Here is a 25,575-nt window from a genome sequence, read left to right as displayed (position 1 = left end):
ATCTAACCATTCTTTATCCTAGATGATTGATTATTGGATGAAATCAAGTTTTTCATAATGTTCTCTTAAATAAGTAGAAAATGTTTACACTAGAATGATTTAAATACTCTTGGTGAACTTCTAATTAATTTTAGTGAATTAAAAATCAAAAAATGGTCAGCCATACAAAGGAGGTTATGGCAAAATTTTCTAAAAATTTGTGAAATAAATTTCATCTTTTATTAATCAAAAAGAGTAATCCCCATCGTTAGAGCATTCTAAAAGTGTCATTTCATTCATGCATAGAAAGATGCATATTGATAAATTTTTATAAAGGAATGATTTTCAATAGAATTAAATTCTATGAAAGATACTTATTGATAAATTTTTTATTATGAAAGTGTTACTTTCTTCACTATGGATTTTTATGCATAAAAGTATATTTTATTATTACAAGAGTTATTTTCATCATAAATGATTTGTATGCATAAACATATGCATAAAAGATATTTTTTAATATTAAAAGTATAATTTTTATCATAAATGATTTTTATGCATAAATGAATGCATAAAAGAAATTCTTTTATATTAAAAGAGTGATTTTCATCATAAATGAATTTGTATGCATAAACATATGCATAAAAGATATTTTTTTATATTAAAAGTATGATTTTTATCATAAATGATTTTTATGCATAAATGAATGCATAAAAGAAATTCTTTTATATTAAAAGAGTGATTTTTATCATAAATGATTTGTATGCATAAACATATGCATAAAAGATATATTTTTTATATTAAAAGTATGATTTTCATCATAAATGATTTTTATGCATAAAAGAAATTCTTTTATATTAAAAGAGTGATTTTCATCATAAATGATTTGTATGCATAAACATATGCATGAAAGATATTTTTTTATATTAAAAGTATGATTTTCATCATAAATGATTTTTATGCATAAATGAATGCATAAAAGAAATTCTTTTATATTAAAAGAGTGATTTTCATCATAAATGATTTGTATGCATAAACATATGCATAAAAGATATATTTTTTAATATTAAAAGTGTGATTTTCATCATAAATGATTTTTATGCATAAATAGATGCATAAAAGAAATTCTTTTAGATTAAAAGAGTTATTTTCATCATAAATGATTTGTATGCATAAACATATGCATAAAAGATATTTTTTTATATTAAAAGTGTGATTTTCATCATAAATGGATTTTATGCATAAATTAGATGCATAAGAGAAATTCTTTTATTCTAAAAGTGTAATTCCTACTAAATTGGATTTATGCATGGAAAGATGCATAAAGAATTTATTTTTAATCCAAAAGTGTTATTCTCATCAATTTTGATTTTATGCATAGAAAGATGCATAAAGAAATCTATTTTTAGTTCAAAAGAGTTATTTTCATCAATTTTGATTTTAGGCATAAGAAGAAGCATAAAAGATTGAATTTTAATTCAAAAGTGTCATTCTTATTTAAAATTTATGCATAGGTAGATGCATAAAAGATTGATTTTTATTTCGAAAGTGTTATTCTCCTTAAAATAGAATTTATGCATAAATAGATGCGTAAAGAAATCTTATATCAAAAATAAGAATTCTCTTGTATTCTATAAATAGATATGAGGATGTGAAATAAATCAGATAGATGAAAATGAACAAAGAATGGATGTAGATATGGATGTGAATGTATGGATGTAGATGTATGAATGTGAATGTATGGATGTGGATGTGGATGTGAAAATGGATGTATGGATGTAGATGTAGATGTGGATGTGGATGTATGAATGTGGATGTGAAAATGGATGTATGGATGTAGATGTGGATGTGGATGTATGAATGTGGATGTGAAAATGGATGTATAGATATAGATATAGATATGAGTGTATGGATGTGGATGTGGATGTATGAATGTGGATATGAAAATGGATGTATGGATGTAGATGTGAATGTGGATGTATGGATGTAGATCTGAATGGATGTATGTGAAAATGGATATATGGATATAGATGTGAATGTGGATGTATGGATGTAGATGTGAATGTCGATGTGGAAATGGATGTATGGATGTGGATCTGACTGTGAAAATGGATGTATGGATGTGAATGTGGATGTGGATGTGGATGTGGTTTTTCCTCTTATTTTTTTGAAATCTAAGATTTCTGTTTTCTCTCCTCTCCCTCTGGTTAATAGATAGATAGATTATTTCAATGAAATGACAAAATGTTTTAAATAAGGACTTCAGCACGAAGTGATGCTAAGGTTTAGGGCTGAGAACAGTGTGCAGCAGGCCTCCAGCCGTGTCTCCGCAGCTGGTCTCTGGTATGTTACTTAACAGCTTTTTCAATTTTCTGTTAGCATGTGAGCCCTGAAGTGGTTAAATCAGATTGTTACCAAAGAAAGAAGGCAAGAACCCTAGAAATGGTGGAATAGGAGCTCTGCCGCCGCTGCTGCTGCAGAAAGGGCGTTCCTGTGTTTGCCTGGTTTGGGATGGGGATGGGGGCCATGGTGCTCAAACGGCTGGGCCGCAGGGGCAGTGTCGTCAAGGCCTTTCTTCTTGAAAAACACTCTCCGATGGCAGGGGAAGCTTGCAACCCTAGCCTTCCGAAGCCTTCCGCAGAGTGGAACCTGAGACACCTGCTTTCTTGTGCTCCTCGGAGAGACTGTAGCAGAGTGCATTCTCCAGCAGATGCAGGATATGTCTGTCCTTTCGGCCTGCAGTTTTCTCTTCCTGTCAGATCACTGCAAGCACAAGCCCTGTCCATGGCTGATGCATGTGAACAACATGTCTATGAAGATGGTGACATACAGGCGGCTGCCTCAGCGCTCCAAGACTACCTCCAGACAGTCCACAAAGTGTACCTCTCTGACGCAGCTGCTGTGGTCGAGCACACTCCTTCATTTTTGAAACGCCTGATAGATCTCACCAAGCAGAAGAGCGAGGAAACAGTGCAGCTGGCTGAGGATGAACCTGACTCCAAGACCATGAAAAAGCAGCAGCAGGGCAAGGCTGAGTCTGCACAACAGGTTGGACCTGAGACCAACTTTCGTAAGCAGGTGCAAGCATTCCTCAGCACTACTGGCATCAATGCGCTCGAACCAGTCCTTGAGAGTGTTGATATCACATCCGAACACCTCCAAGACCTTCTCATAAAACCATCTGCAGAGACTGTAGACGTGCAGTCTCTTCTTTTTGTTATCAGAACGATTCAGAAGCTAGGTATTTCCAGGAGCAACATAGGGGGCATGATAAAGAAGGATTCTGGGGTCCTGTCCTACACGAGTGATGAGATCGAGGCAGGGTTTCTTAGTCTCAAGGGCCTCATGATCCCTGAGGAGGAGGTCCTGGGCTTGATACAGAGATATCCCCTGATTCTCAAACCAGAGGTTGTGAACAACATTGCTTCACTTGATGAGGACCTCAGTGCCTGTTCTTCAAAGGATGTTATCATCAGAAAAGCAGTATGTGACAACCCACGACGTGTCCATGAGTATTCCAAGGGCTGTGCCAAGGCAGTGGTGCAATACCTCAAAAGCTACGACTTTACAGTTGATAGGCTCAATCGCATACTACAGAAACATTTCCGCCTGGTGTTAACAGATGTGGAGAAGAAGCTCAAGTGCAATGTCCAATTCTTGAAGGATCTAGGTGTATCCAGGGAACTGATTGCCAAAGTTATAAACAGATGTCCCAACTTTCTTTTTTACAGCTTGGAAGACAATCTGATGGCAAGGTTAGAGTATTTCAAGAGTCTAGGTTTTGATGAGGCTGAATTCGGTAAAGTCATCTCAAGGTATCCGAATATATTCAGTGCCAGTGTGGAAAACAAGATCAAGCCAGCGGTTGCTGAGCTGCGAACCCTTGGCTTGACTGAAGAAGGCATCAAGAAAGTTGTGCTTTACCGGCCATCTCTGTTTGCTTACAAGTTAGGAGGGGATATCTCCACGCTTGTCAAAGGCTTGAAAGAAACCGACTATTCTGAGAAGAATAAGGTCACAGCTTTTATAAAACTTTACTCTCGGGGTGCAGATCACAGGAAGAAGTGTGAGGATTGTTTAGTGGAACACGGCCTATCAGCTGCAGAAGCTAAGGAGGTGCTGGACAAAGAACCTGGGATTTTAGGCTACAGTGAGCAGGCTCTTACTGTGAAGATAGAAAATCTCACCAAAACGCTGGGTATACCAATCCAGAATGTATTGACAGTGCCAGAATATCTGTCTTTTGGTTTGAAAAAGCGTGTTCTCAGGCGTCAGAGAGTGCTCGCGTACATGAAGTCAAAAGGCCTGCTTACAGATGCATTGACTCTTAAGCAATTGGTTTCACCTTCTAATATTCAGTTTTATAATAATTTTGTGAAACCACATCCTGAAGACCAGGAACTATCCAAGATTTGGTTCAGGGATCGGGACGGTGTGGGCGAAATGGATAGCCTTGATTTTATCACGAGTTCTACTGGAGGTAGTTCAGAGGCCCATGTAAACTCATAGGAGGCTTGCCCAAGTATTTTTTAAAAATGAAAGCGGACGTGTTTGGGGCTCACATTTGGGCAGCCTGTTCTTGGTTTACGAACCATTGGAAGTGCCCCTCTGCTGAACTTTTTGTTTGTTATTCAGTAGAGCTTGGGTCTGGTGGTCCTTGTGAAGCAACGGCTTCTGTGTCTACAGGAGATGCTTTAAATGGAGCAGCTGTGTCCATGAGACTAGTCTTACAGCATTTAGCTTAGGAAAGGAGTCTGTGTGCTGGGGGATTCTGGTAAAGTTGCAGTCCAGAATGTTTCAATTAAGTGAGGAGCCAGTTGGTGGCAAAAGCAATTTGATTGTCCTGCTCTTACCTTTGCTTGGTGAAATGCATGCAGGTTTGTGTTTTTGAAGATAATAGCAGTTTTAGTTTATTGTGAGGTTCAAATAAACTTTGCAAAGTTTTTTTTATGAAGAAGTTTTGGGGCTTGCTTAGCTCACATATCAAGTGTGATTCTGCTCTTGTATGCAGTTGTATAGCGTCCATGAACAAGTCTTGCAGCTGTTTGTTTAGGGTACGTACTGATTTGTAGCTGTTTACATCAGATTTGGGAGTATGCATGAGATTATGTGAACTCTTGTGGGCCCTTCTTGCACTGAATATCTATGGGTCAATGTGTGAAAGTTGGTTTAGTGCTGCCTTTGGACCGCAAATGCAACTTTCCATTGTGGGTGCGCTAACTTGTCTGTCACACACACCAAAATGCTTCTTGCCAAAGGGGTGAAGGGAGAGCTTTCAATGCCTACATGGAGACAAGAAGAAATGGTTTTTCACAATGGTTTTCTCTCACGAAAGATATGAAAAGAAACAGCAGCTAATGTAAGTAGAAAATCCCAACTCAAATCTATCTAGTATGCATCCATCAAGCAAGCAAGATTCAAAAGCATACAAGCAAGTAAGAAGAGAAAAGAAGGAGAGCTCAAAAGTAAACTATTGCAAGGGCATGATTATGTATTGCTTATTGTAAAAAAATGACTTATATATAAGTGACTAGTTTTGTATACTAAACTCCATAAAACTCTTTTTGGCCCCCAATTGTTAAATGGGCAGTCGGCCATTGTAAAAAGAGAGCTCATGTATATAAGTGATTTATGAAATACGAAAAGGATACAATTTTATTATCATAATTGATTCTTCCTCTCTCTCTCTCTCTCTCTCTCTCTCTCTTGTGGCTATGGTGGTGAGCTTGTGTGGATGCATGCTTGCTTGCTTGATTGTATGTGCTTATTGTGGTGATTCTCCCTTGGCTTGCCTCTTCTCCTTCTTCTGGCTCTCTTTCTCTTTCACTCTTTCACACACCGAGGCATTGAGATAGGAGTTAAGCTCTCCATATCTCCTCCTCTCATTTCTCCTTACGTAGCTTAACGAAAGCTCCACTCTAGTGACACAAGTGGTGGTGGAGTGAGTCCCTAGCGGCTTCACATCGAGGAGATTACCCTCATTAGGATTGGCTTAGTGCATGTTCTCGAACTGACCCTTGCATCATCTCTTTTCTCTTCACTTCTTCCTCTCTCATGCAAGGAGTGTACTCATTTAGGTGAACACCACCATTAACCAAGAGATATTCTTCATTTGATTTTTTCACTAACCATCTAGCTCACGTGGATGGCCAACCAAAGATTGAGGCCGATCCTATGCCACATGACCATGATGTGGCGGGTTCTATAGTAGACTCCATCTTATATCTCCCAACTCCATTACATAATACAAGAGAGTACAATAAAGGGCCCTCCAACAATGGCATTATATATTATTATCATCACCTCCACTCTCTTCCCTTGTACATGCATAACACCTTTGAGCACGTGATCGATCCCAAATTTTGGAGATCCTTGTATCTCCATTACATATGAGAGATAGCATCTCTCCATTACATATACAAGAGATAGCATAATAAGTATCATGAAAATGGCACTCTAAACATAGTAATTATGATAATAGCTAGCTATGCTACAAGACTATAACTTGTAAGCATTTAGTTCATCTTTCATTAAGTTTTGGGCGTCCAGGTGTGAATAAGGGCTAGTTATATAAATAACATTATTCGCATAATGCAAGACACAATCCCCCTTTGTACGGATTGAGTCTAGTCTTATCTCCTTGATTTCTTGATTGTCTATGGTATGAGAGAAAGAGACTTGTGAGGAGAGAGAGCTACATTCTTGGTGCATGTTCCTTTCTTCATGCTTGTATTCTTGAGTGTGAGAGTAGAGAGGAGTGAATGTCCTTGTATGGAGAATGGCAACTGTTGAGATATCGAGCTCATCTAGTGAGGCGGTGGACACTGATGACCCGCCTGGGGGATAGGTCCCACGCTTACACCACTGGCATGGTTGGTGAGATCATGGGTGACATGCGGCACTGGGATGACAGGCTGTGTGACAGCCATTCTAGAGACTGGCATAGTTATAGCGCCAGCTCATTTAGTTGGGTTCACACTATAGAGAACCCTAGTATGTATTTGGTTGAGTACCTTTCATATTGTGTGTACTCTTATCTTTATATATGGTGTGTTGAGTGTTGTGTGAAGAAGAAGAAGATTTTCAGTCTCTTACCTTGTGTGTTCTCTTTTAGGGTTTTGTGAGTGTGTGTGTGCTTTGCAAGAGCTCAAGCTCTCTTCTCCCCTGCATCTTTTCATGGTACCAGAGCCTGGTTCATGCTAAGGGGGACTGAGCTACAAACAAGAGAAGCACAGGAAGCGGTATGAGGGTAAGAGCTTCAACTACTCTTCCCTATTTGTGTTGGTGACTACACCCTTGTCGCGAGCTCTACGGGAGGCACCGGCAAACGATCTCTGATTGAGGAGATTTCTTCGCGGGAGTAAAGCTATAGGACAACTATATTGTCCTATTGGACAACAATTTTTTGAGCCAAATACGCATTTCGAGCGTGTTAGGACCTCCATTTTTCAGAAAGCAAAAACAGAGAGCAACAGGTCTTCTACACAAGTTCAGGAAGAGGACGAGGTAGAGGAGGCCGTGGACGTGGCCAAGGAGGTGGCCGAACAGGTAATCAGAATTATGGCCAACAGCAGCAACAACAATAGTCCCAGAATTCACAAACAACAACAACACGCAGGTGGAAGAGGCCAATTCAGAGGCAGGGGGAGTCAAAGAGGTCGTGGAAATTGGCAAAGGTAGTATAATGATACATGTGGATGCTTTTATTGTGGTAAGCCTGGACATGTGCAGGCAGATTGTTATAAGAAGTAGGCTGACATGCAAAATGGAAAATTGCAGCAAAACAACTATGCATCCTCGAGCAGAAACAATGAGGATAATGAAAGGTTGTTTGTTATGCAGCATGCCGATAATGCCATGTCTGAAAATGTTGAAGCAGCACATAAAGATGATGTATGGTATGTTGATTCAGGTGCTTCGAACCACATGACAAGTTATGGGGAGTGGTTCAAGGAGATGAAAAACCTTGAAAGACCAGGTTTTGTGAAAATAGGGGATAACACTGCTCATCCAATTGCCCATGTTGGAGATGTGCCATTGTTTATGCAGGATGGCAAAGTGAAGTACCTTGCAGATGTACTTCATGTTCCGAACATAACAAAGAATCTGGTTTCAGTTAGCCAGATGATTGAGCAGGGTTTGCAGGTTCGGTTTAACCCTGATGGTTGTTATGTTGTTGAAGACTTTAAAGACAAGTGTAGGTTGGTTGCAAAAGACAACAGAGTGGGCAGAATGTTTACATTGAATGTAAACATGCCTGAAGTGAGTGCTGCGATGTTTGCAAATGGTTCAGGAATTGTTGTAGACACAGACATTTGGCATAAAAGAATTGGATATGTGAATGTGCAGAGAATGAAGTCTATGCAGACTAAAGGAATTGTGATAGGGCTGCCAAAGTTTAAAGTGGAAGGTATGCAGAAAATATGTGAAGCATGCCAATTTGGAAAGCAAACAAAGCATGTATTTTCACGTGACAAAAATGTGAGCAGAAATGCACTAGATGTTGTGCATTCAGATGTATGGGGTCCTACGAAGACCATGTCTATGGGAGGCTGCAGGTATTATGTGACATTTATTGATGACCACACAAGGAAAGTGTGGGTATACTTCATGAAGGAGAAGGGTGAGGTGTTCACTCATTTTCAGAATTTCAGGGTTATGGTTGAAAAGCAAACAGGGAAATATGTAAAGTGCCTAAGGTCAGATGGAGGGGGAGAGTACTTCTCCAATGAGTTCTCTGAATTTTTGAAGAAGAATGGTATTCGGAGACAGTTTACATGCAGATACACTCCGCAGCAAAATGGAGTTGCTGAGTGGAAAAACAGGCACATTGCTGAGATTGCGTGAGCATTGATGGGAGAGAAGAATATGCCGCATAGCTATTGGATTGAGAATGTTTCTACAACAGTTTATATCATGAGCAGGACTCCAACTATAGCCATACATGATGTAACTCGAGAGGAGAGTTTTACTGGTGCAGAAAACTTGATTTGTCTCATCTGAAAGTCTTTGGATGCATTGCATATGTGCATGTGCCAGATGAGCTGAGAACTAAGCTGGATCCAAAAGCTGAAAAATGTGTGTTTATTGGGTATTCCCTTGAGCAAAAGGGATACAGGCTCAGGTTGTTTTCCTCGTGATTGGAGTGGGTTAACACTTCATGTCTCCTTTCTCTCAGCTCTTTCCCTACGAGTTTCACAAGGCTAGATTGGTAGCCAAAGGATATGCGCAGACATATGGCATTGATTATGAGGAAACTTTCAGCCCAGTTGCCAAGATGGCAACAGTGAGAGGTTTGATAGCAGTGGCTGCGTCAAAGCAATGGTCTTTACATCAGATGGATGTAAAGAATGCATTCTTGCATGAGGATTTGCAGGAAGAGGTGTATATGTTGCAGCCACCTAGTTATGAGGATGTGAGTCACCCCGAGCATGTTTGCAGGTTGAAGAAGGCCTTGTATGGCTTAAAACAAGCACCAAGAGCATGGTCTGACAAGATTTCTGAATATCTTGTCACTATTGGCTTTCATGTAGCCAATGCAGATTTCTCGCTGTATGTGAGACACAATGATAGAGGGGTTGTGCTTGTTGTTATCTATGTAGATGACCTGATCATTACAGGGGACCATGATGCAGAGATCTTTGATGTAAAGATCTTGTTTAGACAGAAGTTTGAGATGAAGGATCTGGGGGAGCTCAGATATTTCTTGGGCATTGAGGTGATTAGGTCACCACATGGTATTGGATTACTTCAGAGACAGTATGGCTTGGACATGTTGTCCAAGTATGGTATGACAGGTTGTAAGCCTATCTCAGTGCCATTGGATCACAATGGCAAGTTGAGTGCAGATTCAGGAGAGATTTTGGAGGATCCTACTATGTATAGGCGCATAGTAGGAAGCTTGATCTACATGACGATCACCAGGCCAGATTTGAGCTATGCTGTTGGGTTGGTGAGTCAGTTTATGCAAGTTCCTCAGAAGCCGCATTTGGATGCATTGAGACGCATATTGAGGTATGTGAGGTCCACTTTGCATTGTGGACTATTTTATGAAACTGGGACAGAGATATGTGTACATGGGTACACAGATGCTGATTGGGCTGGTAGTATCTCAGATAGAAGATCTACTAGTGGCTTCATGTTTTCTTTGGGGAATGCTGCTGTGACTTGGAGCAGCAAGAAGCAGCCTACGGTTGCTCTATTGAGTACAGCGGCGGAGTACAGAGGTGCTACTATGGTAGCATGTGAGGTAGCTTGGTTGAGAAAGCTACTTGCAGATTTGGGTCTATCAGTGGATAGACAAGTTATCATTTTCTGTGACAACATTAGTAGTATACAGTTGGCCACAAACCTAGTTTTTCATGCTGCTCGCATGAAGCATATAGAGGTTCACTACCATTTTGTCAGAGAGAAGGTTTTGGCACGAGACGTTGACCTTGTTTATGTCAGCACATAGGATTAGGTCGCTGACATCTTCACCAAAGCATTGGGTACATAGAAGCTCTGTAGATTTAGGGCTTCGCTTGGTGTACATGAGATGGAGTTGAGCTCGAGAGGGGGAGTGTTGAGATATTGAGCTCATCTAGTGAGGTGGTGGACACTGATGACCCGCCTAGGGGATAGGCCCCACACTTACACCACTGGCATGGTTGGTGAGATCATGGGTGATATGCGGCCACTGGGATGACAGGCTGTGTGACAGCCATTCTAGAGACTGGCATAGTTATAGCGCCAGCTCATTTAGTTGGGTTCACTATAGAGAACCCTAGTATGTATCTGGTTGAGTACCTTTCATATTGTGTGTACTCTTATCTTTGTATATGGTGTGTTGAGTGTTGTGTGAAGAAGAAGAAAATTTTCAGTCTCTTATCTTGTGTGTTCTCTTTTAGGGTTTTGTGAGTGTGTGTGTGCTTGCAAGAGCTCAAGCTCTCTTCTCCCCTGCATCTTTTCAGCAACCTCATGGTGATAGCTTGAGGAGGAGGCAAGAGAGTGGCGCTAGCTACCACCACTAGCAAAGGTCAGAGTCTACCAAGATACTAGCTTTTAGACACACCGGAAACTCCCCCCTCCCCCCCCCCCATGACAAGTTAAGGTGAGAATTATCCATTGCACTAGGAAAGGGATGGTGTAGCCTATAACAAGGCAGCTATGCATGAATTAGAAAAGGGTGTTCTCCATTGCCTACACCCAAAGTATGATAAAGTAGAAGAATACCTAAAAGGGGATGGCAGCTCCCTCAACGATGTTGCCAATCCAAACCATAGCAAAATCCAAACCCTCCACATCTGAAAAGATGTAGAGGAGAAGGGAGCTTGAGCTCTTGCAAGCACACTGTTATATGTACATTATGTGTGCTATGCTATATACACATTATGTGTGCATATACTAGGAGGCTAACCCACACTAGGCTTGTGAGCATGGAAGCATGGGAACAAGCTCTAGTGGAGCATGGGTTAGGACTAACCTTAAGGGTTAAGGTTAGGGTCAGGCATCCAAGGGTCACACATGAGAAATGAAAAGTCAAGAGTCACTTGAGGGCCCTCCTATATAATAGGGGCATGGGGCACACTCATCAAGGGGGCTTGGAGGCTAGGAAGCTTGAGGCTTATGCTATGGTCTCTTGTAGAGATCCATATCTACTCATCTACCATTTCACACTTTAGCTACATGCTATTGGATTGTGTTATACCTCTTGATGGTATGGGACATCAAGGTAGAGGTATGATGTATTTCATTTATTATTCATGTGTGCATCCCTTGGGCTCGGGGGTGGTTGGGTGGTTGAATTTATACCTGATTTATGCATGTTTATGCATAACAATTATCTAGAGAGATCTTAGGGTTTTAACAGTGGTATCAGAGCAATCTCTAATTGTTGTTGATTTTTTTTAGTAAATTTTAATATTTACTAATAAAATATTATTTTTTGTTGATTTGTGTTGATGAATTGCACGTGGATCATCGATTTGGTGATTGGAACGTGTGTAACTACAATTCAATGGACGAATCGACGTTGCGGGGAAATTCCGTGAGTTAATGCTATTTTTTCCTATTTTTTATGGTTAAAATCAAGCATTAATGGAATTTTTACAAAAATACCATAAAGTTTATGGTGGATGTTTTTGTAGAATGGATTCCCTGAATTTCTAGAATTTTTAGAAAATTTTTCCTAATTTTTTAGAATTTTTTTGAGCATTTTTATGATTAAAAATGTATTTTTATACATTTTTTTGCGGGTTTTTTCCGCGGGAATGCGATCAAATTTCTGTCAATTTCTACTAAAATTCAGTAGGGGACAGTGTGTTGATGCATGAGATGCTCTCCCGTGTGCGTGGAACTCTCTCCGCCTCTCAAATCTGATTTTTTCTTCTTTTTTTGGAGAAAATCTCTTTAAAATGATTTTTTAAACATTAATCATAATTAATGATAATTATGATTAAAAAGCTTAATTAAAGATTAAGCTAATCTCTCTGATTAACAGAGAGAGAGAAGAGATTGGAGAAAATAGATGGAAATGGAGAGGAAAGGGAGGAGAGAGGGGAGAAGAGAGAGTCCCTCTCTCTCTCACATATCCATGCGCAGGCGACGGGAGGGGGGGGTTGCGCACAGTAGGCCGGCGAAAAAAAATGCCCCTCCTTAAAAAAATCAAAAGTATATAAGCTAAAAGCTTTTTTTTAATATTTTTTTATATTTTTTTTAAAAATAAGTTTTTTATTTAAAAAAAAGCTTTCATAATATTTCAGAAAAAAAGCCTGGAAAATACTGAAAAAACTCGGATTTGAGAAAAACAAATCTCTAAAAAATCTCTGGAAATTTCTTCTTGTAAATTTTTGGCTTTTCATCTTCTGGAAAACCTTTGGCTTTCCGTTTTCTCGAAACCTTTTGGCTTTCCGAATTCCGGAAAAACTTTTGACCTTCCGTATTCCGGAAACCTTTGACCTTTCGCATTCCAATTTTTTTTGTCTTTTCATTTTCCCAAAACTTTTGGCTTTCTGTATTTCGGGAAAACCTTTGGAATTCCGAAATTTTTTGACCGTTCGTATTCTAAATGCGTTCGGGGTAATTTAAAAATTTCAAAAAAATCTTGAAAATTAGTGGAAAATTAGACAAAGGTTATTTTAAATTTCGAAAAAATGTGGGGTTAGTGTTTGGCATGTGGTGTGTCCATTCGGGCACCCGTGACCATTCAAATTCCTTTAAAAATATATTTTTTGACAGAAAATTAAAAAATCCATTAAAATTAAAAAATTTCATTGGATTTGAGAATTGTCGGGCGGAATTGGAAATTTCGTGAACGATGGGATTTTCGGGAAAATTTAGAAATATTCTAGATATAATTTTTAGAAATCCTAAAAATTGGTATTTTTTAAATATCAATGATATTTTGGCAAAATTAATTGCTAAAAATTTTCTGGAAAAATATAGGTTTGGAATGCCATAAGATAGGTTTGGTGGAATTCAAAATTATTATATTTTGAGGCCCTATAAAATTAGAAAAAATTAGAAAAAAAATCATGATAATTCTTTTTCTCGAGAATTTAATATTTTTTAGGGTTATTTAATGTTGAAGTACGTTTTCTCGTGCTGACATTAGATAGATGCGGGTTATTCGCATATTATTAATACGATTATATCTCGTATTAATGGATATTTATGTTTGGATTAATTCTAAACGATGTATTCATAATTTTTTACCATTGTTTAGCCATTCTTTTTGGACATGTTCCTTAATTTCTTTTGATGGCTATAATTTGCGTTCAAAGTGTGTTTCACCTTTGATACTTTTCCATGATAACTTATTTTGTACTTTTTTAAGTGTGGTTTGTGCTTAATTTCTTAAGCATAAGACAAATTCTATCATGGGTCAGTTGATCGGTTTGTTTTGGTGGATTTTTATTGGATGTTTTCCAAGTTTTATATGGACTCATCAGGTTCTGCCTAGATCACTTGTGTCTAGGGGTTTTTTATTGAGTGCTACACACATGTGTTTCACTTTCTTACTTTGGAGTGTTATTTGAACAACACAGTGTTCATATACTCCGGATTGATGAGTTGGCCACCAATTTTAATGCTTCTTTTGGCATGATTTATGTCCATTAGATGATATGCATTGATTTTTATGATCAACTATGGTCTTTATGGATTCGAGGAGCTTCTATGCTTTTATCCATGGTTTTATAAGGATCTTTTGATCTTTTGAATAATTACATGTGCTTTGAAGGTAGCATTTGCCTTCATTTTTTGCACGTAATTTTGGAGTATATTTTTTGTACTCTTGTACATATTCCAACTCGGATACCTAGTTGCTTATATATCTAGGTGAGTTATTTTTCTACCCTAACTTTATTGTGTTTTGGGTAGTTATCATTAGAAAGGCGCCAATAATTTAATTTCTTTTCTAATGATGTACTCAGAAGGAGTTATTCCTTGATGTAGTCTCAAGTATATAGAGACAAGTTTAGTAGGTGAAAGTTTGGATAAGGCCATCTTATTCCTTTTATACAGGATTTTATTCATATTTTCCTAGACGGTATACTAGGGAGTTTCAAATTGTTAAGGTATGTATGGGTGGTATCATGGTGGTATGGGACGCTAGTGATCCCTCACATATATTATCTTATGGGATAATTGGGCTCAAGATTGTTGCTTTGCTTACATCACTTAGCATGTTGACCTCAACATTCAAAGACAATCTTATTTTCTAAATTCACTAGAAGTTATAGTGTGGGCATTCTTTAGATAAATTTCTTTTATCTATAGCCTGCATGTTTTGATGAGGGAAATCTCATCGGCATTTACACTTGTTGGAATATCTTTCTTTAGAGTTCAAACAAGTTTATCTTGTTGTATTCGGATAAGGAAATTTGGATTCTTCCTTTGTTGGCATTTCTTTCTCTAGTTCCGTACTTTAGGTGATTTATATAGTCAACCTGATTGTTTACGGATGGACATATGTGACTCATCGAGACGCTGATGACTCTCTATGTTGATATGGGTAACTCGAGACGTCGATTATTCTATATGTAGATGTGGGTATGTCGGGGCGCCGATGACTCTCTAGTTCCGTACTTTATGTGATTTATATAGTCAACCTGATTGTTTACATATGGACATATGTGACTCATCGAGACGCTGATGACTCTCTATGTTGATATGGGTAACTCGAGACGTCGATTATTCTATATGTAGATGTGGGTATGTCAGGGCGCCGATGAATACCTGGTTTCTGCTATTATAATGCCATGTTTTCCTACTTTATTCCGAATGGTTTACAACGAGGAAGTTACTTTGAATGTGAATTGCTCTGATCATCCACAGTAGTCTGATGGCAAACAGAGTGTATGAATCAGATTATTGTGAGATCCCTGTTCCCACCGCGCAACGGATTCGGGGTACTAGCAGCGGAAGTAGCACTTCTTGCGCGAGGTAGGGTCCCACACTCAGGGCCTCGTCCATGGATATCCGGACAAGAGACTAATCCGTCGGTTTTTCAAAAATCGAACCCGAAAAAACTTCCCTTACCCGGAAAGCATGGGCGATTCCACCAGGATAACTCTTTACTCTAACGTAGTCAAGATCATTACTGATCAAACCGCTCCGACTGCACCTCTAACGGTACTTGGTCAGATCAAGGAAGAAACTTGCACTTGGATCATTGGGATCAACGCTTTTTTCCCCATTAAGAGGCACAACCGTTGATTCCTATCCATAGAACAATTTACTATCCGGGATTTACTTCATCTATCGTAATAATAGAATTTAAATCTCGATTTACGGATCCATCAGTCCAGCCTAACCCCATCCGATCCCATGGGTTAGCCAACCGTCCAACCACTGTAGTGATGGGATCCAATTTGGAATTTGGTTAGGTTTTGTCCCGGGTACCAAGGAAAAGAGTTCCAAGGCCCCCTAGTCGGAAGTTCATGCAAACATAAAACTAGCCACACCACTTACACACCCAATATGAAAATTGCCTTTTTCTTAGCATCAGCTAACTTTAAAACAATCCTTTAATGAAACCATAGTACCACTGATCACAATCTTCCAATTTATCCAGTTGATTCATAATTTCCCATCATTCCTTATCAGAGTATCTATGGCATCATTGGCAACTAGAACGCTCACCACCTGTCCACACAGGGGCCTTTTCAATAGTTCCTAGCCATAATACTTGGCAATATAATCACTTATAAAAATCAAGATGGACTCTCGTTGAAGATCAGCAAGATCAACCAACAGATCCATATAAAGAGCCATGGACTCATCCATTGAAGACCAGCAAGGTCAATCAACCAGATCCATGCCCGGTTTCACAAAACAACTCTTACTCCTTGTTCCAATATCTTCCTCGACGCACGTGTGGGTATCTTCGGCGACCCAGAGCCCGAGCACCGTATGGTCAGCACCCTCTAGGATCCTTCGCAGGTGACCTAGCGCTTCACTCATAGGCCGCTTCCTTGGTCCCTCATCCACCGTACCGGAAGCTCACCATTTAAATCGAACCGAGGCTGGTCAAGACCTCGGTCGACCTTGCTACGCGAGACGTCCTCCATTGACTCTCCGTCAGCAGTTGCAACTTTAACAGTTAGGTCTTCATGACCTTAATCCACAAGACAATCAAAATGCTTTCCCAGCATTCATGACATAAAACAGTCGTTTACAAACAGTCACAAAATACAGTTTCTAAATCAAACTCTCGTCTTTCCACATTATCCCTCCTTAGTCCACATTACTTATTCCACATTCCATTTAATGTGTACTCATTCTCATCCATTTCCTCATATCGGCGACACATTAATTCACATACACATTCACATTCACATCCATACATCCACATTTACATGCATACATCCATTTTCACATCCTCATTTATACATCCACATCCCATATCCACATTCATACATACACATCCATATCCACATCCAACATCCACATCCACATTCACATCCTCATTTATACATCCACATCCACATCCACATTCACATCCATACATCCACATCTACATGTATACCTCCATTTTTCACATCCTCATTTATACATCCACATCCCTTCTACATTCATACATACACATCCATATCCACACCCATACATCCACATCCACATCCACATTCATATTCACATCCATATATCCACATCTACATGCATACATCCATTATCATGTCCTCATTCATACATCCACATCCACATACATACATACATCCACATCCACATTCTCATTCACATCTATACATCCACATCTACATCCACATCCACATTTCCATTCACATCTATACATCCACATCCACATTTCCATTCACATCTATACATCCACATCCACATCCACATTCATATTCACATCCATATATCCACATCTACATGCATACATCCATTATTACGTCCTCATTCATACATGCACATCCACATACATACATACATCCACATCCACATTCTCATTCACATCTATACATCCACATCTACATCCACATCCACATTCCCATTCACATCTATACATCCACATTCATATACATCCACATCCACATTCCCATTCACATCTATACATCCACATCTACATCCACATTCACATCTATGCATATACATCTTCATTCATACATCCATTTTCACATTCATACATCCATACTCCCATCTACACATCCACACATCCACATACATACATCCATTTCCACATTCCATTCATGTAACGCCATATGCCTTCACATCTAATCTTTTACATCACATCCATTCTTGCCCAATCACAACCCATATACATCTTATCCTATCACATACACTTCTTACCTCATCCCATACACATCTTATCACATCTTAATTCATCTTATCATCTCTTATCACCTCTTATACACCTCTTATCACATCCTATCACATCTCATATCTATTTATAGAATACAAGAGAATTCTTATATTTGATATAAGATTTCTTTACACATTTACTTATGCATAAATTCCATTTAAGGAGATTAATACTTTCGAAGAAAAATCAATCTTTTATGCATCTTCCTATGCATAAATTCATTTTAAATGAAAATGACACTTTTGAATTAAAATTCAATCTTTTATGCATCTTCCTATGCATAAATTCAATTTAGATGAGAATGACACTTTTGAATTAAAAATCAAATTTTTTTTAATGCATCTTCTTATGCATAAAGTCAATTTGGTAGGAATTACACTTTTAGAATAAAAGAATTTCTCTTATGCATCTAAGTTATGCATAAAATCCATTTATGATGAAAATCACATTTTTAGTATAAAAAGAATATCTTTTATGCATACCTCCATGCATGAAATCCAATTATGATAAAAGTAACACTTTTATAATAAAATAATCAACTTTTATGCATACCTCTATGCATGAAATTCAATTGTGACAAAAGTAACACTTTTACATTAAAATAATCATCTTTTATGCATACCTCTATGCATGAAATCCAATATGATAAAAGTAACACTTTTGATATAAAAAAAATTATCCTTTATGCATACTTCTATGCATGAAAATTAAAAATGATAAAAGTAACACTTTTGATATAAAAAATTTTCCTTTATGCATACTTCTATGCATGAAAATTAAACATGATAAAAGTAACACTTTTGATATAAAAAATTTTCCTTTATGCATACTTCTATGCATAAAAATTAAAAATGATAAAAATAACACTTTTAATATAAAAATTTTCCTTTATGCATACTTCTATGCATGAAAATTAAAAATGATAAAAGTAACACTTTTAATATAAAAAAATTATCTTTTATGCATACTTATATGCATGAAAATCAATTATGCATAATATAAAAATCAATTTCTGTATGATTACAATGAATATCTTTCAATTAATCTAGGATGATAATTCCTAGAATATGGTAGGAAGTCCTCTTTTTATGCTTTGAATGAAATTATTTTATGCATAATTTTTATAAAAATTTTGCTATAGCTCCGCTGCTATGACTGATAAATCTCAATTTTTTTAAAGGATAAAGCTTATCATTAAGGAATAATTAAAATGATCTCTAATTGGATCATTTATCCATAATGGATTGAATCATCAATATACATAAACTAAAAGCATAGAAAAAAGCCATTAATTTGGCCTCAAGCATAGCTTAATCTTGGGTTAAGGAAAAGCTTTATGAAAAGCTTGATTTGGATTGAGAATGGGTCATGAGTATGACCATTTCTTGATTGAGAGAGAGAAATTACATAAAAACCATTAGAATTTAAACATAAATAGAAATTAAATTCAATAGCATTTATTAAATTATGTAACTCTTCACTACTATTCACCAATTAACTTCAATAGCATTTAAAAAAAACCATACCAATTAAGCTTCTCAAACTTGAGAGGGGTTGAGAAGAGAGAAACATTGAGAAATTATAGAAAAAATCAATATTCACTAACTACCTTACAAATTGCTTGATTCTTTGTTCACGGTAGAGGCCCCCAACCAATCAATTGGTTAAGTATGTTGATGGAGCCACTAATGGGGATTGAAGAAAGAGGGAAGCTCCAAAAACTAGTGAATTATTAAATGAATTCACAGTTCTTGGCTTAGGTGGAGTAGAGTAATGATGCATAAACACTATATATTTTTCAACAAGGGGGAGGCTTCTATTTATAGGAAAAATTGAGCTCCCAACCAAACAAACTGATTCTAGAATTTTCCAAATCAGTTTGGTCAAATTTTGACCATTTTTAGGTCACTTAAGCTAACTTTTTGGAACTAGACTTGAATGAGGAGAGAGGAGAGATAAAATATCTCAATTTTTATGAGTTTAAAACTCATTCAAGCATGTGAAATATACACCTCCTTTAAAGAACTCCCCTTCCTTACATATGTGTCATAATGGAATCATTTTAATATTGCTCATAGTTTTTTACTAATAAACCTTGTACATTTTCAACTCTTCATCTTATGTAAAATATGCACCTCCTTTAAAGAACTCCCCTTCCTTACATATGTGTCATAATGGAATCATTTTAATATTGCTCATAGTTTTTTATTAATAAACCTTGTACATTTTCAACTCTTCATCTTATGTGAAATATGCACCTCCTTTAAAGAACTCCCCTTCCTTACATATGTGTCATAATGGAATCATTTTAATATTGCTCATAGTTTTTTACTAATAAACCTTGTACATTTTCAACTCTTCATCTTATGTGAGCATTTAAGGGACCCCCTTCCTTACATATGTGTCATAATAAAATCATTATTCCCAAAATATCTCATATTTTTAATATTGCTCATAGTTTTTTACTAATAAACCTTGTACATTTTCAACTCTTCATCTTATGTGAGCATTTACTCATTTTTGGGTATCTTCTTTTTACAATTTGGATTTATCTCCTCCCTACACATGGATTGATGCTATTGGTCCATAGGAACCTTAATTGGACCATAATCCAAAGATTTATGAAAATCTAGACCCTTAGACTAAGGTTCTTTATACCTATTTCTAATTAATTCCAATTGCACATTGGAAAATTCTTTTTGAATTTCTATTTCAGGAAAATTCATCTTAATTATATGAGATATTTTTCTATCCAAAAATATTCAAAATCTGAATATTCTCTCTCTAAAATAATTTTCTCTCTCTAGGTTAAAACAGTTAGAAACAAGGTCTTTATATTTCTGAAGAGGGGTTGATTACAGGGGAAGATACTAGACATCAAAAGGGGGTTGGGGGAGGAATCTTACATTCTACCCCACTTAAAAAACGCGAGATGTCCTCATCTCACAAACTGGGATAATTTTGCAAGATGCAGGAATTATAAGACTTAGAGAAAAATTTAAATCAGGATTAACCACCAAGAAAAGTCTCAAAGAGAGCAAGATTCAAGATAAGAATAAGATTTAAACTTTATTCATTCTCGGAACTTATACAGTAAAGATAGAAGAACTCTTTACACTTCCATAAGCCCGTCCATCATATGATCACAAAAGCAGCACTCACAAGCTGCGCATGTATAAGGTAACTCATCTATGGGGATACATCTGTTAGTTATTGCTGCACCTATCTCAGTGGTATGAGGTGATCTAACAAAAGGACCTCTGAGAGGTAAGCCAAAAACGGGGTAAAGGCATATCTTCTCATGAGGAAGAAAACACGCCAGTAAGAAGACCCGCTCAGAAAACCCAAGATGTCTTGATCTCATGACGCAGTAGTATCGGGGACCCAAACCCAAAGCTTCGATAACCATGGCCAAGCGGACATTGTTACGAAAGTGCTGCTGACCCCAGGGTGTTACCCTAGTTATGTCTTGATAGGTCCGCCATTTGGTCTGAGCTACAGAAGTTCCCAAGTGAGGGAAAAGTGAGCGCTCATACTGTTCTATAAAATCCTTCTTCACAGACTCACTTGCGTCTTGAAGGTGAGAAATCATTATGGATAAAACTAATTCTTGTTGCCAAGCCATGAAGGAGATTAACACTAGTTCTGTAAATTGGACACTAAAGTGTCCTGAGGACACTAAAGTGTCCTGAAAGTTAGCATTTTTCTTGAATTTTTGTGGGCAATCTATTAAGAGTTTTGAAATGCTTAACATCCACAGATGTTCCTCAAGACCCAAAAAAAAAATTTGAGATTTTTTAAATTGCACTTTTCTTAGCTTTTGTAAGGCAATATTTTAATTTTCTTAGACGCATGCTGATAAAACGCATGATTTTTGCTGTTTTCAAAATAGTAGTAATTTGTACATAACTTTTAGAAGGGACGTAGTTTGATCATGAAACTTGGCTTGATGGAAAGCCCATGATGTAAACTAAATCTTGGAATCATTAAACGATAATTATTGTATAAATTTTTGACTCGCTAATATTGAAATGATGTTTTTTATACAGGTGGAGCATGAATTTTTCTCCTTCCATATGCAAGCTAATAATGTAAAGCTTGAGGTGCACCCATGTTATATAGGGTAAATACTACTTTGTTTTGAATTTTCCAAAACTTTAGAGCCACTTTTTGGGCCTCTTCTCATACATGGCCTTTTGTGCAACCTGTTTTTAATACGTAAAATGTCTAATTATGAGCCTAATTTTGATTTTCATCAAAGGGGAAAGCTGTGTAAGTGCATTATTTGTTGTAACTATAGGTGTAGACTACTTGTGCAAGCATAGTTATGATTAGTTTTTGAAAAAAGATGATCAAATTTTGTATTTTTATTTTTTACAGTTTTTTTAGAACTAGGCGATAAGAACCTACTTAAGTGGAGGCTAAGTTAGTGTCATACACATCAAATTATGGCTTATTTATCTCATCTCAAGAATGAAAACCAATAATCAACATTCTCATTGATAGGGTTATAATTTTTTTTAGTGGCGTGATTGAGTTTTGATAATACGCGTTACTTTTGCTGATTTTATACAACTTTTTTGGAAAAAATTCTAGGAAAGGAAAATGATTTTTTTGGTGAACTTCTACCTCCTTGGACTGATGTATGCTATCAAAATATCTTGGGAAAAATGCTATTGATATCATTGGATTTTGTTTTTGAGAGAATGATGCTTGCATATTTGAAAAAATCCTGAAAAATCCTGAAAAATGTTCATTTTCAAGACATATGCTACTTTGTTGCTTATGTACTTCCAAATAAAAAGGAATTTTATATGTTTAGCATTTTTTACATAAGCATAGGGTTATGTTCTACATGCCCAATGAAGCATTTTGGTTTTTAAAGCCTACATTAGGAGTTTGATTTTTTTTCGCAACCCCCAAAAAAGGACACTCAAGTGTCCTGTTTTGGTACCAAACTAGTGTTAAGAAAGAAAGGAGATCGATGGGAGTAAGATTACTGTGAACGACAAGTAAAAGTTACGACTTATATAAAGGAAGGAGCTAGCGTAACCTAGAAGCCAACGGTAACTTGCCACTGAAGTTTTTCCGTCTTTCCATGATTTGGGTTTAGCACATTTTTCTATAGAAGGCATTAAGAACTTTGAGATGAGGAGATAAAAGAAGCTTGTAGGCTAAGTCACCTACTTTCATTGAATTCAGATAAGGTTCACAATATCTGGGGGATAACTTCTTATACTCCCCAACAGATAAAGAACTTCTTTTTGGGCCGTACTCGAATGAAAACCAAAACCGTGGTATCCAAAACACCGATTTTCACTTCTGAACTCATTGTTCTGAATCCTTAAAACAGGTGGGACTCCTGAGAAGTATTCTAGGGAAAGGATCTTCCTCTTTTTTTCTTTTTCTTTTTTTTTTAAAAAAAAACGAAATCTTTCTTTTATTTTAGAGAGGGAATAATTATACGATCAAAAGGGAGATTCTTACTCCTGTATACCTCGAAGGCTGGGGAGGAATCTTACATTCTACCCCACTTAAAAAGTGCGAGATGTCCTCATCTCGCAAGGTAGAGGATAACTCTTTTTCTTAAGATCCAAATTTATTCTGGGGTTCCTTATATTCTGGTCAACCCAACAAAATACTGGGATAAATATCTCTTAGAACTCATCAACAATTCATTCAGATCATATCATTCATATCTTTAACATGATAATGGTCCATTAGACCGAAAAATTTCCTTCTAAACATTCCTCCACGGGAATTTCAGTCAAGCAAGTTCTCAATTTGTCATCCCTTAACTTGATCCACCAAGTCAAGTATTAATAGTAGCAATCTGACAGCACAATCCACTAATCTCATAGTGATTTGCTGAAATCATGATCATCATTCCAGTTATGAATATCATCACAGGGACTCATCCCATTCATCCTTATTGTGGTTTCATTATATTTCAACTAAATTTCAGAAATCATCATTTTTCAATCAGAATTTTCAATCAGAATCCAATTCAATTCATCAATTCTCAAATAGAATTAAAAATTATATCAACCACATTCGAAATCATCCTCTGGATAGCATTAACGCTTATAATTTCAAGTCTTAGATTTACTCATATATACTGTCAGTAAAGAGCTGCAGTATACTCTCGGTATATACGGGTAGTCACGGCCCTTGGAATTAAAAGGTAAATACCATCATGTCTAGGCCTCAAGCAAGTCAGGGATTCTGTATAATTACGGTACTTCCATTTGAAGACCCAATTACCAAATTACGAATTTCAGTTTGAATATCAAATTGTATGAATTATATCACACAATTATAATCTTTTTGTGTTTCTTGATAAATTTTTGACATATTTGTCTTCTCAGTTGATCTTGTTAACCAAATGCTCTGATACCAACTGTGAGATCCCTGTTCCCACCGCGCAACGGATTCGGGGTACTAGCAGCGGAAGTAGCACTTCTTGCGCGAGGTAGGGTCCCACACTCGGGGCCTCTTCCATGGATATCCGGACAAGAGACTAATCCGTCGGTTTTTCAAAAATCGAACCCGAAAAAACTTCCCTTACCCGGAAAGCATGGGCGATTCCACCAGGATAACTCTTTACTCTAACGTAGTCAAGATCATTACTGATCAAACCGATCCGACTGCACCTCTAATGGTACTTGGTCAGATCAAGGAAGAAACTTGCACTTGGATCATTGGGATCAACGCTTTTTTCCCCATTAAGAGGCACAGCCGTTGATTCCTATCCATAGAACAATTTACTATCCGGGATTTACTTCATCTATCGTAATAATAGAATTTAAATCTCGATTTACGGATCCATCAGTCCAGCCTAACCCCATCCGATCCCATGGGTTAGCCAACCGCCCAACCACTGTAGTGATGGGATCCAATTTGGAATTTGGTTAGGTTTTGTCCCAGGTACCAAGGAAAAGAGTTCCAAGGCCCCCTAGCCGGAAGTTCATGCAAACATAAAACTAGCCACACCACTTACACACCCAATATGAAAATTGCCTTTTTCTTAGCATCAGCTAACTTTAAAACAATCCTTTAATGAAACCATAGTACCACTGATCACAATCTTCCAATTTATCCAGTTGATTCATAATTTCCCATCATTCCTTATCAGAGTATCTATGGCATCATTGGCAACTAGAACGCTCACCACCTGTCCACACAGGGGCCTTTTCAATAGTTCCTAGCCATAATACTTGGCAATATAATCACTTATAAAAATCAAGATGGACTCTCGTTGAAGATCAGCAAGATTAACCAACAGATCCATATAAAGAGCCATGGACTCATCCATTGAAGACCAGCAAGGTCAATCAACCAGATCCATGCCCGGTTTCACAAAACAACTCTTACTCCTTGTTCCAATATCTTCCTCGACGCACGTGTGGGTATCTTCGGCGACCCAGAGCCCGAGCACCGTATGGTCAGCACCCTCTAGGATCCTTCACAGGTGACCTAGCGCTTCACTCATAGGCCGCTTCCTTGGTCCCTCATCCACCGTACCGGAAGCTCACCATTTAAATCGAACCGAGGCTGGTCAAGACCTCGGTCGACCTTGCTATGCGAGACGTCCTCCATTGACTCTCCGTCAGCAGTTGCAACTTTAACAGTTAGGTCTTCATGACCTTAATCCACAAGACGATCAAAATGCTTTCCCAGCATTCATGACATAAAACAGTCGTTTACAAACAGTCACAAAATACAGTTTCTAAATCAAACTCTCGTCTTTCCACATTATCCCTCCTTAGTCCACATTACTTATTCCACATTCCATTTAATGTGTACTCATTCTC

At 37.5% G+C, this 25,575-nt stretch overlaps 1 protein-coding gene across 1 annotated transcript; it reads left to right on the top strand.

Annotated features, from left to right (window-relative positions):
- Window positions 1–2,174: 2,174 nt before the first annotated feature.
- LOC147612876 (uncharacterized) lies at window positions 2,175–4,907 on the top strand. The gene has a single exon (XM_086782143.1). It carries the CDS (start codon window positions 2,488–2,490, stop codon window positions 4,483–4,485), a length of 1,998 nt encoding a protein of 665 aa, XP_086638269.1. The 5' UTR covers window positions 2,175–2,487; the 3' UTR covers window positions 4,486–4,907.
- Window positions 4,908–25,575: the final 20,668 nt, after the last annotated feature.

This window comes from Cibotium barometz, chromosome 44 (assembly GCF_041138505.1).
Source record: "Cibotium barometz isolate CiBa-2024 chromosome 44, ASM4113850v1, whole genome shotgun sequence".
NCBI lineage: Eukaryota > Viridiplantae > Streptophyta > Polypodiopsida > Cyatheales > Cibotiaceae > Cibotium > Cibotium barometz.
The sequence above is the reverse complement of the archived record's forward strand: the minus strand, read 5'-3'. Positions and strand labels throughout refer to the sequence as shown.

Excerpts from the sequence above, each read along its gene's own strand:
- LOC147612876 (XM_086782143.1), top strand. The coding sequence starts at position 2,488 with ATGGGGATGGGGGCCATGGTGCTCAAACGGCTGGGCCGCAGGGGCAGT.